Source organism: Cyrtonyx montezumae, unplaced genomic scaffold (genome assembly GCF_038088225.1).
Source record: "Cyrtonyx montezumae isolate F1298 unplaced genomic scaffold, pur_monq_1.0 scaffold_59, whole genome shotgun sequence".
Classification (NCBI taxonomy): Eukaryota; Metazoa; Chordata; class Aves; order Galliformes; family Odontophoridae; genus Cyrtonyx; species Cyrtonyx montezumae.
In genome coordinates this window covers 627,806-642,802 of record NW_027072066.1, presented here as the reverse complement: position 1 = coordinate 642,802, position 14,997 = coordinate 627,806, and the positions used below count along the sequence as shown (strand labels likewise).

Here is a 14,997-nt window from a genome sequence, read left to right as displayed (position 1 = left end):
AGCTCTCCCTGAGCCCCTCTGCTCCGCACTGCCCCATCCCACTCCCCACAGCACTGTGCTGCAGACCCCCACAGCTCCGCTGCCCCTCTCTGGACACGCTCCTGGGCCTCAGTGTCCCTGTGGCAGTGAGGGGCCAACGCTGAGAGCAGCACCGAGCTGTGGTCCCAGCAGTGCCATACAGAGGGATGCTCAGCTCCTGCTCCTGCTGCCCACACCGCTGCTGTTACAAGCCAGGACACTGCTGGCCTTCTTGGCCACCCAGGCACACCCAGGCTGTGCTCAGCTGCCGACCAACACCTCCAGGTCCTTCTCCTCCCACAGTATCCAGACTCTGCCCCACACCTGCAGCGCTGTGTGGGGTTGGTGCGACCCACGGGCAGGACCGAGCACTTGGTTGAACCTCATCCCATCAGCTCAGCCCAACGAAGGCTGCTCCAGTGCACGGCTGGCTTTAAGGTTCAGGTCAACAGTCACACGTTTTTGCTCCATCACTACAATAATCTCTACTAAAAGGACCACGGAGCGCTGTCCTCAGGACAGTACCACACACCCTCACGGGTCGGGGTGTGCAGCTGGGAGTCACTGCACGCAGTAAATAAGCTGACGCCCCAAGCAGTGCACTGTCAGATGTTTTCATCGTGGGCGAACCCTGAGAGTGCTAGAAATCTGAAGCAGAGACTTCTGAATTTCTGGGGCTGTCCTGTGCATCTGCTGAGCAGTGCCGGCGCCGCAGAGCAGCTCACCTTGCCGCGGGTCGTACTGTCGCATCTGCACCTCCTCGACGCATTCTGCTGGGAACCAGCCGGTCCTTCCTTTCACAGTTCCTTCCCAGAAGCCACCTTCACCAATACTCAGCACTGCGGAAAGAAACAGAGAGGGGGTCAGATCGAGGAGAGCCCTGAAAGTGGGGGGGGGGTCCCCATCAGAGGAAGCACAGAAGGGCTGAGCACGCAGAACTCGCGTGGAGTCGGCCACGGTCCGGAGGAACGCAGCCCCCTGTGAGGCCTTCAGGATGCTCCCGCACCAGTGTCGAGCAGAGAGGAAGGGCAGACAGCAGCTTTGTGCAGCCACACGATGGAAACACGAACCAGGACTGAGTGTCCCTCACATCACTGAGCATTGTTGACAGAACCAGAACGGAGTGGGCCCGGGAACAGCTCCCCAGGAACATGCTGCACACTGCAATCCCCTTCAAACCAAGCACGGGACACCCTCCAAGAAAGCACACAGCAACAGTGTACTCCTGGATACAGGAAGGCCTCATAAACCACAAGCTGGCCTACTCTCATCCTCATTTAGCATCACAGTGAGATGGGGCAAGCAGCCCTGAGAACAGAGAAATCACAGCTATGTGGGGAAGCAAGATGTAGAGAGGGAAAGAAATCTGTTACGGCACCAACACGGGTCACGTGGGAACTGAGGGGTCCTAACAGGTCCCTGCTCAAAAACAATACGAAAATAAAAGAGCTTTCCCTCTGAGCGACACCAAACGCGGAGGTTCCTCAATGTCAGCCAAATTCTCCCACTCCATTAAGTTTTTGCTTGCTCAAAGCTTAGAGAAATAGAAAGAAAGTCTGAAAACGTGCTCTGAAGATTAAATGAATTCACAGTCAGGGCAATTTTAACTGAGGATCATCCCAGAAATGTCCTCACTGAACCAGGGAACGATCAGCTGGACCTCCTCATCAACCACCGTCCGAGCAAGGATGCTTTCAGGCCAGCAGGATCCCAACTGCTGAGGAGCTACAAACCAATGTGCTTTCCATGGTGCACCCAACACCAGCAGGGCTGCAGCGTGGGCTGGGCAGCAAGGGGGCTGCAGGCAAACCACTGCCACCAAGTGCACATTTAATGGACTGATTAAGGTTGAGAAAGAGCATCAAGAACATCAAGTCCAACCCCAACCCATCCCCGTGTCAGCTGTCACCCCTAAGCTCCCTGCAACATCTCCCCTGCCTAACGTTATCAGGCTCTGCAAGAGGGATCTGTAGTTTTTTGGGTCATTTAAAAATGCATCAGACACAACAACAGCACTGCTCTTGGCACAGGGAAAACGGTCACCGGCCCCAGAGCTCGTGGGCACATGAAGCAGCTGCAACCCCAGGGGGAAGGAAGGGAAGTGAGAAGCAGTACTCATCCCTTGGGATGCTCTCCATTCATAGAGCTCAGATGTCATCCCTGTTTCACCCAGCAAATGGCTGAAGTGCAGCTCTTGAATTCATGCACTTAAAGCACAATCATTTGCACCTCCCCCACCAGAAAAGTGGGGAAGGAGAGGTTACTCCCTGCTCTCAGGTTACTGTGGCTGCTGGCATTTCGGCCAGGAGGGTTACTTTTCTCGTGTTACGCAGTGTTTTGGCTCTGTGATGAAAACAGCAGTGATAACACAGCCATGTTTCAGCTGCTGCTGAGCAGCGCTGCACAGAGCCAAGGATGCTGTGTGCCGTGCTGCAGCGAGGGGGGCACTGGGAAGAGACAGCACCAGGACCCTGACCCATACGGACAGCCCGTACCCTCTGGCACTGTGCTCAGCAGTAAAACATGAGGGTAAAGACCCAGGAAGGGGCAGCTGTTCAGAGCGACGGTGTTTTCCCATGGGATGAGCCCTGGATGTGGCTGCACTCAGGACACGGTGAATGAATTCCCAGCGGTGCTTTGCTGGCACACGCAGCTTTGGCTTTACCCCAAACCCTGGAGCTGCTTCAGCTTGCCGGTTCCCTCCCACCCACTGCAGCCACACAGTGCTGAGCTGCTGGGAGGACCACAGCCCCCCCAGCTCCAGAACAGCCCGTGAGCTCATCTGCCCCGTGCAGCCTACAGAAAGCTACTGTAGCTCACGAGGAACTGCTGCGCATCACCCAAAAGCGATGTGGGGGCTTTGATGCACCGTTCGGAAAACACTGTGGTGTTTAACACTCGTAACTGCAATTCAGTTCACATTCAGGTAAATAATAATAATAATAATTAAGACTCGGCATCCCACAGCCCCTGCTGTCAGAGGGAAGTCCCAAACCATCTCCAAGTGAATCCCTTGGCATTACCTGAGGAACAAACCCTTAAATCCAAGGCTGTCCCCCACAGAGACCCCCGACTGGCGCAGGACATGGGGACCCCCGGGACTTGCTCTGGAACTCCAGGAGCAGCAGTAGTCACCCCACACCATGAGGGGACACAAACCCAAGGACAACCTCCAGCTCAGGACCCACTGAGCCCAGTTCTTAAGGTAAAGTGAAGCCCGATGCCAAGCCGATGATAGAACTGCATTACCCATCTTACCCTTCTGCTTATAGCTGCTTCTCCAATCCCGCAATCAGAACTTCATCTCGTGGCTTTGATAGCATAAACCTCATCTCCATGTTGAGCTTTTCCCTAATCCGAAATGTCCCCAAGTCAATCTGACAGTTAAAAAGAGCCATTTCTTCCAGAGACAGAGGCCTCAGGTTGCAGACCATCTCGGGAACGGTTGGAAGAGACCCCAAAGCTCCCCCTGCCCACCCCCACCATGGGCTGGGTGCTCCCCCAGGTCAGGCTGCTCAGGGTCCCATCCACAGCCTCAGATGCCTCCAGGGATGGGGCACCCACAGCTCTGGGCAGCAGTGCCAATGCATTAGCAGCTGCTGATCAACCTGTTCCAGTCATCAGCTCTGGCTGAGCTGATGATTTTTTGCTGTACTACTTTTAACTCCACACCTGGGAGGGGGCTGGGCACGCTGCAGGATCAGTGCCCTGTTTGGAGGAGAGCCCCTACACCCAGAAGGACATCTCTGGGTTGTATTTATTGTATCAGGGGTCACTGAGGACACTGCTCCCTGCGGCTGACTGCAGAGAAGCATCGCACCCCAAGGCCATCGAGGTGACGTGCACCCAACATGGGCCACCTCCAGCTCAGCTACCCCATCATGCCACAGCACCGCTGGACCGGTCCCTGTGTCCCTCACAGCCAAATCCAGGCACCACGACGATGCACTCCTCCTCAACAGCCAGAGCAGATCCCCTGCAGAAGGAGGGGTAACTGCCTCTTCCAGGCACTATCCCTGCTGGAAGCAAGGGAAAAAGAAAACCCCGATGAACCAGCAAGGAGGAGCTTCGTTTGTGTCTCCTCTCCACATCCCTTCCTGAGATGCTAACGCTCCACTCTCCAAAGGTTGCGATGTTGACACCATTTGGAACAGACCCAAATCCCATGCTGTATTTCCCACTGCTCTTGTCCACACTTTTACAGGTCTGCTAACACTTCCCAGTGGAAAATTCCCCATCCTATACTTTGTACTCACAACTTCCCAACTGGTCCCTGGTGGAAGGGAGCTCGTTCTGCTCCTCAAAGCCTTCTGTTCCTGTGCTGTTATGCTTGGCTCCTCGCTCGCAGTGCTCCTGTTTTAAGATCTGATATTTCATGAGGGTTGGGAGGACTGAAATTTCAGCTTGTCTGGCGGCAAGCTGAACACAGATTTTAACATAACAGCAAACTGAGTCTATTCCAACAGAAGGCAAACTTTAAAGTTCTCCATATTCCACCAGTTGGCCTGCGAGGACGTTACACATGACAACATCAAAAGCCTTCCTCAAGTCAAGAGCAACCACCTCCCCCTGCCGTGCCCTCATCCTGCAAGGCAGGCACCTCCAGCACAGCCCTACTGACTCTGCCAAGCAGGATTTCCCCTCCGCAGACCCAGGCCGGTGCTCCCAGCCACCTCCCCACCCCTCCAGGGCCCAGTGCTCCATCAGCTCCGAGGGAGGGGGTGGCAGCAGCAGCCTGCAGCCCCTCGCAGCCCCTCCTTTCCTCCTGCAGACAGCACTGGCATCTCCTTTCCTCCAGCAGCCAGGATATCTCCCTGCCACTGCCATTCAGCTTCCAGGGATCATGGAGAGTGCTCCTGCAGTGCTGTCAGCCTCCCTCACTGCTCGTGGGCACATCTCATCAGGCCTCGTAGACTCACACCTTGGGTTTGTTTTAATATTTCCCATCCAGTCCCTCCACTGCAGGTACACCTGTGCTGCCATGGACTGTCCCACTGGTTGCAGGGCCTGGAAGTCACTGGGATCTTACCAGTGCACAGCACCTCAGCCTCACTCTGCTCATTCACACTCTTCCTCCTGTACAAACAGGCAACTCAGGAATGGTGGGAAGAGAGATTCATAGATACATTAGGCTGGAAAGGACCGACAAGATCATCTAGTCCAACCATCCTCCTATCACCATCCCACTAAACTACTAAATCAAATCCCTTAGCACAAGCTCTGAGCTGGGGCAGGTCGTTCAGGGAGCTCTGAGGCTGCAGCAGCTCACTGTGGGCACAAGGACAGCACTTGGAACCGGGAGCTCGGGTTGAACTGCACTTCAGAGGAGCCCAGCTTGAAAAAAAAATAAGTCCTTTACACTGAAGGTGGTGAAGCACTGCACACATTGCCCTGAGAGGCAGTGCTGCCCCAGCCCCACAGACACCCACACTCAGGGGACAGAGCTCTGAGCACCGATGGAGCTGTAGGTGTCCATGCTCATTGCAAGGAGTGGGACCTGGTGGCCTTTAGAGGCCCCCTCCGACCCAAAGCACCCTGCGATCCTACCAAGGTCCCCCTCCCTCCGACCCAAAGCACCCTGTGACTCTATGAAGCGTGGAAGTCACTTCCACCAGTCTGTCCCAGCACTCAAAATCCTGCCTCGTTTTCTCCTTCCAAATCCTATCCTTGTCTTCTGGTGCTATGCTCAGAGCTTCACCTCTCTTCGACAGCCATCAGCCCCACGGGGCCTTGCACAGCGAGGGCGATACCTTCAATACGTGGCTGCTGCTGATGGAGAGGAGGAAAAATGCTCCACTGTGGCCCACAAATCGTGGCTGCAAGCTGGGCACTCGCACACCGCCTTCAGCTCTGAAGGTCACCGGCAATTTGAATTGCTATAAACATGGTAATGAGGAACGCCGCGCCGTGCTGGGACGCGCACGCGAAATACTTAAATACACTTTGGAGAAATTAACAAACCAGATGACATTGTGGGGATAAAACCTCTAGGAAAGGAAGCTGTAACCAATGCATACCGAGTCCCAGGCTGCAGAGAGGTCCCAGTGCCTCCAGGCACTGCTGCGCCCCATTGCTGCGCCCCATTGCTGCTCGCAGGATGCCCCAGCTCCGCAGTTTGCCTGTGTGGATCCCCAGGATTACTCGGGACCTGGCAGGAAGACCTGGGGGCTGCAGTTGGATCTGCTTGGCTTCCTGACTGCCACCCCTGGGAGCTCCTTCACTGGGTCTCCCTCCACACGCAGACATAGCTGCCTTTCCCTCGAGGCAGAAATTCACCTTCCATCTGTTCTGCCATGAACCTGACCCTGCTGTCCTCACCTCACATCCCTACTCATCTCCAAAGCCATCTCTCAGGCCACTACACGCTCTGCACACCTCTCCCCAGGACAACCTCTGCAGTACACCTTGGGTCTTCTGGAAAACGCCCTGGCACGGCCCTTACAGACGGCAAGGCACACAGCCTGACCAAGGACTACTGACTACTTTGTGTTTATTCCGCTCTTCTCCACTCCATTATACCTTTGAGGGGTAAGTTTAAGCAGCTCAGCGAGGTCAGCTCCTTCAGAAGACCTCTCTGCACCCCCAGCCTGCACTGCCAGCTCTGGCACTGCCCAACCATGCAGCACGCAGACCTGCAGCCCCACGCCCTGCCTATTCCATTGGGCAGAACAAGGGAGGCTTCCAACCCAAGGTACTTCCTCCACACGAGCAACCCACATCACAGGCAGCCAGGAATGCTTAGCTTTAAATTCAGGTTGCTCCCAGCACCTCTGATCTCCTCTTTAAGCTCCTTTTTTCTTGTGTATCCTAAGTTCCAAGAAAAAAAAAAAAGCAACACAAAACCATACAAGAGCAATGCAGTGGTGACAGGTTTTTAACAGATAAGCAGTTCAAAGTAGTATGACAGTCAGGATGTACACTGAGAAAGATCACCGCGATGGAAGGGAATCATTGAAAAGAGATGAAATGCTCACCCGTGTCCCAGACTCACAGCAGGAAAACTCCAAAGGGAGCAATCTCTGAAAAGAGACCCATCCCCAGTGCTGGTCAGCCCTTAAATGGGGCCTGGGAGGGATGCAGCCAGGCCCCGCCCCTTCCGGTCACACAGGTGCACTGCCTTCACCTGTGCTCCATGGCTGACTCAGTGCTCACCTCAGGTGATCCAGCAGTGGTTCAGGCTGTGGTTCAACAGTTCCCATACACACAGGTATGCACACAGCTCCATCAGGTGCTCAGGACCCCATGCCCCATCTGCAGGATGGTGCAGCATCACCTTCCTGTGCGTCCTATGCAGTGCCACACTGTCCTCATCATGAAGAACTTGCTCCTTATATCCCGTCTAAATCGCTCTTCTTTCCACCCCTTTCCAACCTTTTTGTGTCCCTCCTCTGGATGCACTCCAACAGCTCCGTGTCCCTCCTGTGCTGAGCACTCCCACGTGGACGCAGTGCTCCAGGTGAGGTCTCCCAGCACAGAGCAGAGGGGCAGCTCCCCTCCCACGCCCCGCTGGCCGTGCTGCTCTGCATGCACTCAGGGTGTGTTTGGCTCTCTGGGCTGTGAGGGCACAGTGCTGGGAATGGTGCTGCCCCCCACCAGCACCCCCAGGGCCCTTTTATCAGAGCTGGGCTCCATCCTTCCATCCCCCACCTTGCACTGATGCTCTTGTCTAAGGCCACTTCTGCCAACAGAGAAGAGAGCAGGGAAGGTGCCTCGAGAGCTCTCCCCCGACGGCGGTGGAGTCACAGATTCCTGTGGCAGCTGTCCAAGGTCACAACTGCCCCAGGGACCTCTCAACACCTACAGCAGCTTTTGAAGCATGCCTGTTAATTTATGACTCCTGTTCCTAGACGGAGACGCAAGATGGATGTGTAACAGAGCTGCTGACCGGCTCCACACGCACCGCAGCCCTCGTGTCGGGAGGTCCCATTGGCACTCCCTCCGTTTGTCATCTCAGAGTTAATGGCACAGGATCAGAAATTCATAGCATACTGCAGCTGCCACCTACTCCAGCACATTAAAATCCATCAAATGTGTGTGAGCACTGCACGCCGTCACAGCCCTGCAAAGCCTCTGGTGGGGGAGAAGATGAAAGGACTCCGCATGAGAGCTTAACCTTCCAGCTGGGTTCTGCTGCCAGGGACAAGCTAAGGCACGAAGACGAAGAGCTGCTCAGAGGACAGAAGGAGAGCCCCACAGGCTCTGCCCCACAACCTGCAGCACCCTTCGTTTTTAGGAGGCCCCTCACCCCTATACTTGCTCAGAGCCCCACAGCCCAGCCCAAGGGTTCTGATGACACAGGAGTTTACTTCCAGCCCGAGAGGCAGAAAACACACCAGACCATGCACTCGGCTACAGCCAAGGGACAAGGCTGCTGTGCTGGTTTCATCTATGAGCGGATCCCTGGAAGCTCTTCGGTGGACAGATGCAGAATCTGACCAAGGGACTCCCAAAGCTCGTGTTTGAGGAACCCAGCGGCACAGCCCCAGGACACACACTGATGCTCTGAGCATGGTACCCCTCAGAGACACTCACAGCCCACACCAGGGCTGAACCCCCGGCCCCAGCTGTGGGGTTGGGCTTGGGGATGTCCAGGGGTGCTTCCAAACCCAATGGTTCTGGAGCTCTGTGGCAAGCAGGGCACCTACAGTTCAGATGAGCAGCCTCTCAGCATGGATGCAACCTGGCTGCATTGCTACAGTCACATTCCAGTTTATACCCAGCCCTACCCCATCACAACCGGTCCCTGGCAAACCCATTGCAAGCAAAGGCAAACTCCAGAAGGCTGCGAAGTGGAAAAAAAGCAGAGCAGGTGACCCGACGTGACTCCATGCCTAGATGCACAGTGCACCACAGAAATGGCACCATCACATTATGCTCTTGTAATCCAACATTAACCCAAGAGGAAATCGGTGCTTGTGTCGTACCCAGGTCTCCGTGCAGTTTTATCTCCAGACTACTTCCCTGCAGGTCCTTGCAGAACGCTGCGTGCCAGTGATCTGATCCCTCCGGACATTACCCCAGGGCTGTGCGCTGCTCCAGGCCACTGGGAGAGGACACGGCCTCTTGACTGCACTTCTTCTCCATCATTTTCCTTCCTGAGCCACTTGTACTGGGGAGCAGCGAGCAGGGAGGCTGCCAGCACCATAGCTCTGCTCAGCATCAGCTCCAAATTACAGATGCTAACTGACCCATTTTTTGGCCAAGTCCCCCATGCAGACAGCAGCGCTGTGCTGTGACCTTCAGTCCCTTTCAGAGCTCATCAGGTTCTGCATTTCTTGTTCTATTATTGTTTTCCCGCAGTAGGAAAGATCTCTCCTTCTTTCCACTTAATTTGCCTGGGGCCATCCTGAGCCACAGTCCAAACTGGAGGCCGGCCAGCCAGCGTGAGGCTTCACACAGCTCTAAGTCCTTCACTTGAGCCCTGGTAGCTCTTGGCTCAGACACATGAGCACTGCTCAGGGCCATGCCCGCAGCCCACTGAGCTGGAATACATCCGTGTGTTCAGGCTGCACCCTCTCAGGTGCACAACTATTGCACATTGGGTACCCAAGACTCAGGAGCCCAGACTGAACCAACGTTAGTAACGCCCTCCTCCAGAAGGCGCCCGGTGGCTGAGCCCTGCACACAGGTTTGTGAGTGCCAGAGCTGGGAGGATGCAGCCTCCAGCACCTGCACAACCAGGCCACCATCTTCCCATCTCCCAGAGCCCGGGGATTCTCAAACCCCATCCCTGACAAAGTTCACAGATCCCTGAGGGGTCAGGTCCTCAGAAATGCATGATGTTTTCAAGTCAGTGAGCCCCCGGCATACGCCACCAGATCCCATCTTTTCATTTGTACAGCTGCTCTGTTAGGACATTAAAATGCAAAGGTAAAAGTTGGCTTTAAATACCCCAGCAAACAATAAATGGAGTGCATGCAATCCATGGGGCAGCCGTTGCAGGTTCCCCGCATCACAACAGACTTCACTCAGCTTTACTGATACAACAGAGGGGAGGCACAAGTTGGTTGGTAGTCACCGTGAGAGGATCGGGAAAGGAGCAATGATTGCTGGGCACCATGGTGCACCAGGAGTGACAGCGTGTCCACCCTTGTGGCCTTTGTGAGACACATCCCACGCAGACAGGACCTCCATGCAACGTGGGAACGAAGCCCTCCTGCCAGGAATGGATGCAGACCCCTTCCACCCCCACGAGCATCCACCAGCACACACCTGGGCTCACCCAGACCTCAGAACAACCCCGATGGGGGCACCCGTCTTAGCAGTGTGCATCACTAGACAACAAAAAGGATGTCCCTCAGCACCTACTCGTGCCATTCACCAGCACTCACATCAACAGCTTGTGATTTTGTCGATGTTATTAAATGCTAACGTTCAGCTTTTAGGCAGACTGCCCAGCGCAGGCACAGCAGTGAGGGGCAGTTCCCAAATGGCACCTTCTGCCCCCCATTGGCTCTGGGGCTCTGGGTGCCTCGGACAAACAGAGGCACTGCCGGGTCCCAGCGAGATCTGAGGTAGCACAGAGCTCAGATATAGCAGAGGAGATGAGATCATTATGGGATGAATCGGGACATGACCTGAAGAGCACAGAGGAGGAGCTGGCACAGCGCAGAGAATGCAGGGCTCACCTTTGCCCACACCATCTGCCTCCAGCTCTTCAGGTGCAAGCAGGTAAAAGCAATTAAGCACGAGGTCTGGGGACCTGAAAAGCATCCAGGAGCAGATGGGATCCACCTGAGTGCCTGATGGGAAGGGCAATGCTGCACAGAAGATATGGGACAGCCCTGCACAGTCCTGCAGCGCAACACGTGGCCCACCAGAGGATGAGCCACAGGCTGAGCATGCTCCCTCCCCGGAGCATCTCTGCTGCGTTTCATGTCACACTCACCAGCCCACAGCTCCCAGTGCTGCTGCAGCTCTCCCGCAGCCCGGTCCTCGCCCTCAGCTCACAGTCAGAGGAGGTCAGAGCCCAGCAGAGCTGCAGCCGGAGCCGATGCAGAAGTGCATTGCATTTTGCAGCTTCCTTCACGCCACAGCTCTGCCCCTCACCTGCAGCGACCCAGGCGGCCTTTCCCCACCCACTGCTGCTTTGCCTGAGCTTCCTAAAGGCAGGAGGTACTTCTGCACTGAGTCTCTGTACAACAGAACACGAGGGCCGTGCACGGGAGCCTGCGAGCGCAGCTGCAGCGGATGCTGCATGTGAGCAGCTCGTGAGCACAGGCTCACAGCTCTGCCGCGCACATTCCTGCTCCGAGCTGTTCCAGCCCTTCAGCCTCCAGCTGCTAAGCTGATTTTTATAATCATCTTGCTTTTAATACAATCATTATACAGTCATTATGCCTTTAATTAAGCATTTATTGTAAAAAAAATAGTGCCAATCAAAGTCAGCAGGTTGGAATAGGAAAGGAAGGGAATTAATGTATTCCCAAAATGTTAATGAGGACTTCTCAGCCTGAATAGAGCTTCAGGATCCGGTACCCAACGAGCAGATTCCAAATGTGATATGTAAAGCTCGAGCGGAGCGGCCCTGATCCAGATGATCCGAGCTGGAAGGGGACCAAGGCAGCTCTCTGGTGCCCACACCACTCCTCCTCCCCTCCTACTATGGGGGATCGGACCCAGCCACTCTCAGCAGCAGTACTGCAATCCCGAGGGGCCCCGAACTGACCCCACGCCCCTCCCACAGACCCTTACTGGGGAGGAAGGGCCACACTGAGCCCTTCAGGTTTCGGAGCCTCGGTCCCTGCTACCAGAAGCTGCCTGTGGGGCAGGAGGTCCCCACAGGGACATCTCAGGACTGGGGCTCACATCCTTCCTGGAACCCACACGGGTCACTATGCAAGCCACCACGTGCCACGTCCCATTGTGCAGACCTGCAGCATCTGCCCTATCGACTGCTTCCCCGGTGCAGGGGCTGATGTCTGCCTGATGCCCGCAGCTCCCTGATGCCCAGGGCAGCCCCAGCAGGACAGCAACAGTGGAGCTCGCTGCTGAATCCTGTTCACACTCTGCTTCTGCTACAAGCACAGGTATAGGAGAAGCTTTACTAACATGTCATGACTGCTGCGTACGAGGCAGTAACACTATGTCAGTGACAGAGGGCTCTGCCCTGCTGCTCCCAAAACAGGAATCAGGTTTTGATTTGGATCCTTCTCTGAGGACAGCTCAACAAACGACAGCAACAAAAAGCAGTGCTGGGTGTGATAAGGAAAGCATCTTAAACACCAAGTACATTCAGCTCCTTTAGCTCAAAGGGGCACAACACAGCTCGAGGACAAGGACGGCTCTGGATCTTCTGCTGCTGCTGAGTGAGCATTCCAAGCTCCCCACAAAGCAGAACACAGCACCGCTCAAATCTCAGAAGGGCTTGGGTTGGAAGAGACCCAAAGATCATCGAGTTCCACCCCAGCACAGGCAGGGCCACCAACCTTCAGATCTGGTCCTGGACCAGGTTGCCCAGGGCCCCATCCAAGCTGGTCATCAACACTCCCAGGGACATCCACAGCCTCTGCAGGCAGGATGCTCCAGCACCTCACCGCTCTCTCTGTGAAGGACTTCCCCCGACATCCAACCTCAACCTTCCCTCCTTGAGTTTAAAACCAATCCCCCTTGTCATATCACTGTCTACCCGAGTAAAAAGTTGACTCCTCTCCTGTTTACAATCCCCATTTAAATACTGGAAGGCTGCTGGAGTTCTTCCCCCAGCCTGTATCTGTATCTGGGATTACTCTGACCCAAGTGCAACACCTTGTGCTTAGCTGTATTGAACCTCATTAGGTTCACACGGGCCCACCTTTCGAGTCTGTCAAGATGCCTCTGGATGTCATCCCTTCCTTCTAACGGATCAGCTCTACTTCTCAGCCTGGTGTCATCCGCAAACTTGCTGAGGGCGCACATGAGTCCATCACCAATGTAATCGATGCAGATGTTGAAGAGCACTGGTCCCAGGACAGACCCCTGGGGACACCGCTCGTCACCAGCCTCCACCTGGACATATTGCCATTCACCACAGTCCTCTGTCCACAGCCTTCCAACCAATTCCTTATGCAGCAAATAGTCCACCCCATCTCTCTCCAATTCTGAGATAAAAGAGACCTGAAGACTTGAATCCGAAGACTCCAGTCATGCCAAAGTAGCCTTGCTCCACCACATGCTCCAAGGGGGCATGGTAGGGACGGGTGGGCAGTTGGAATAGATGACCTCAGTGAACTTCTCCAGCCTTAGTGATTCCATGAACTGGAAGAGCTCTGAGCACATGCTGCCTTCACACAGGTGGGCCGTGAGCTCCCCAGCCTGTGCTCACCATGGCATCCCAACACATGTGCTCACGTGAGAAGGGAAAGCCCTAAAAGAAAGGGCAAACTGGACAAAAGCACGTCGGGAGAACCAGACCTAGGAAATGAGGGTCAGAACTGGAAGATCTTTAAGGCCTCTTCCAACCCAACCATTCTGTGATCCTACAAAGCGCAACCAGCAACAACAACCCCATCACAGCCACCCTCACGCACCTCTTGTTCGTGTGCTCAGCACCCTTCCACTTCAACCTGACACAACACACAGAAGTCACAGAATTGTTAGTGTTGGAAAAGACCTCTGAGAACACTCAGTCCAATCCCAACCCATCCCCACTATGCCCCAAGTGCCACATCTCCACGGTTGCAGAGCACCTCCAGGGACAGGGACTCCCCCACCTCCTCCAATCTTTCTCGGTGCTTTCTGTGCCCAAAATGAAGACACACAACCAAGAGATAGATTTTGAGAAGACGCAGATGCACACAGAAGGGCAGGAATATAACCATCGCACAGCTACCAAAGCAGGACTTCATCTGATCCACTCCCCTGCCTGAGTAAGGAACGGCGAGGCTCCTCCCCACGAAGCAGAACAGCATCCCTTGTTTTGGGGAGCACTTCCCAAAGTAGCACTGCTGGCTGATGAGGGGAGGTGCCATCCCATTGTGATCTGCACTATGCAGCCTCACCTTGAGCACTGGGTGCAAGCTGAGTGCCACAGTGCCAGAAGGACACAGAACTACTTGGGAGCAGCCAAAGAAGGGCTACAGAGATGGAGAGGGGTCTGGGGCACAACACCGTGAGGAGCATCCGAGGGCCTTTGGTTTGTATAGCCAGGCAGTTCAAAGAGTACTTATACAGATACGTAATTAACAGTCCAAAATCTGTGGCAGTAAGGATGCATAACTAGAAAGGCTGTCACAGGGGAAGAGAATAATTGAACATAGATGGAGTGCTCACCTGTGTCCCAGGCTCACAGTAGGAAAAACTCCAAAGGGAGCAATCTCCAAAAAGAGACCCATCCCCAGTGCTGGTCAGCCCTTAAATGGGGCCTGGGAGGGATGCAGCCAGGCTCCGCCCCTTCCGGTCACACAGGTGCACTGCCTTCACCTGTGCTCCATGGCTGACTCAGTGCTCACCTCAGGTGATCCATCAGTGGTTCAGGCTGTGGTTCAACAGTTCCCATACAGGCCCAGAGCAGAGGAGGCTGAGTGGGAGGACTTGTGGTGGCCCTATAGCCCCTTGTAGGGAGTGGAGGGGCACTGCTGAGCTCCGCTCTCCTGTGTCAGAGACAAGGACTGATGGAAACACATGGAGCTGTGTCCGGGGAGGGTCAGGGAAAGGTTCTGCCTCAGAGGGTGGTGGGCACAGCACAGTCCCCTGTGCGGTGTGCACTGCTCAGGTAGTGCTGGGACATCACTCTTAGTCATGTGGGGTTTGGGCGGTGCTGTGTGGGGCCAGGGGCTGGACTCAGTGATCCCTGTGGATCCTCTTTGGGATGTTAGTAGTTGTAGTAGTTGGGTAGGGATAGTGATAGGAGGATGGTTGGACTAGATGATCTTGTAGGTCCTTTCCAACCTTATGAACCTATGTTCTGTGATTCTATGAAATCCATCAGAGGAGTTGGTTTGTACTGAAGCTTTTCTGACTTTTGCTCCACGCGGGCAACTGCAGGTTTGTCCTTGATAT

The 14,997-nt window shown here is 54.9% G+C and overlaps 1 protein-coding gene across 1 annotated transcript in view; it reads right to left on the bottom strand.

Moving 5' to 3' along the window:
- Positions 1-14,997, bottom strand: part of SHANK3 (SH3 and multiple ankyrin repeat domains 3) — a 255,468-nt gene that overhangs the window by 88,478 nt on the left and 151,993 nt on the right. The window contains 1 exon segment of the mRNA XM_065749212.1: positions 744-857. Within this exon segment, the coding sequence (XP_065605284.1) occupies positions 744-857 (114 nt within the window).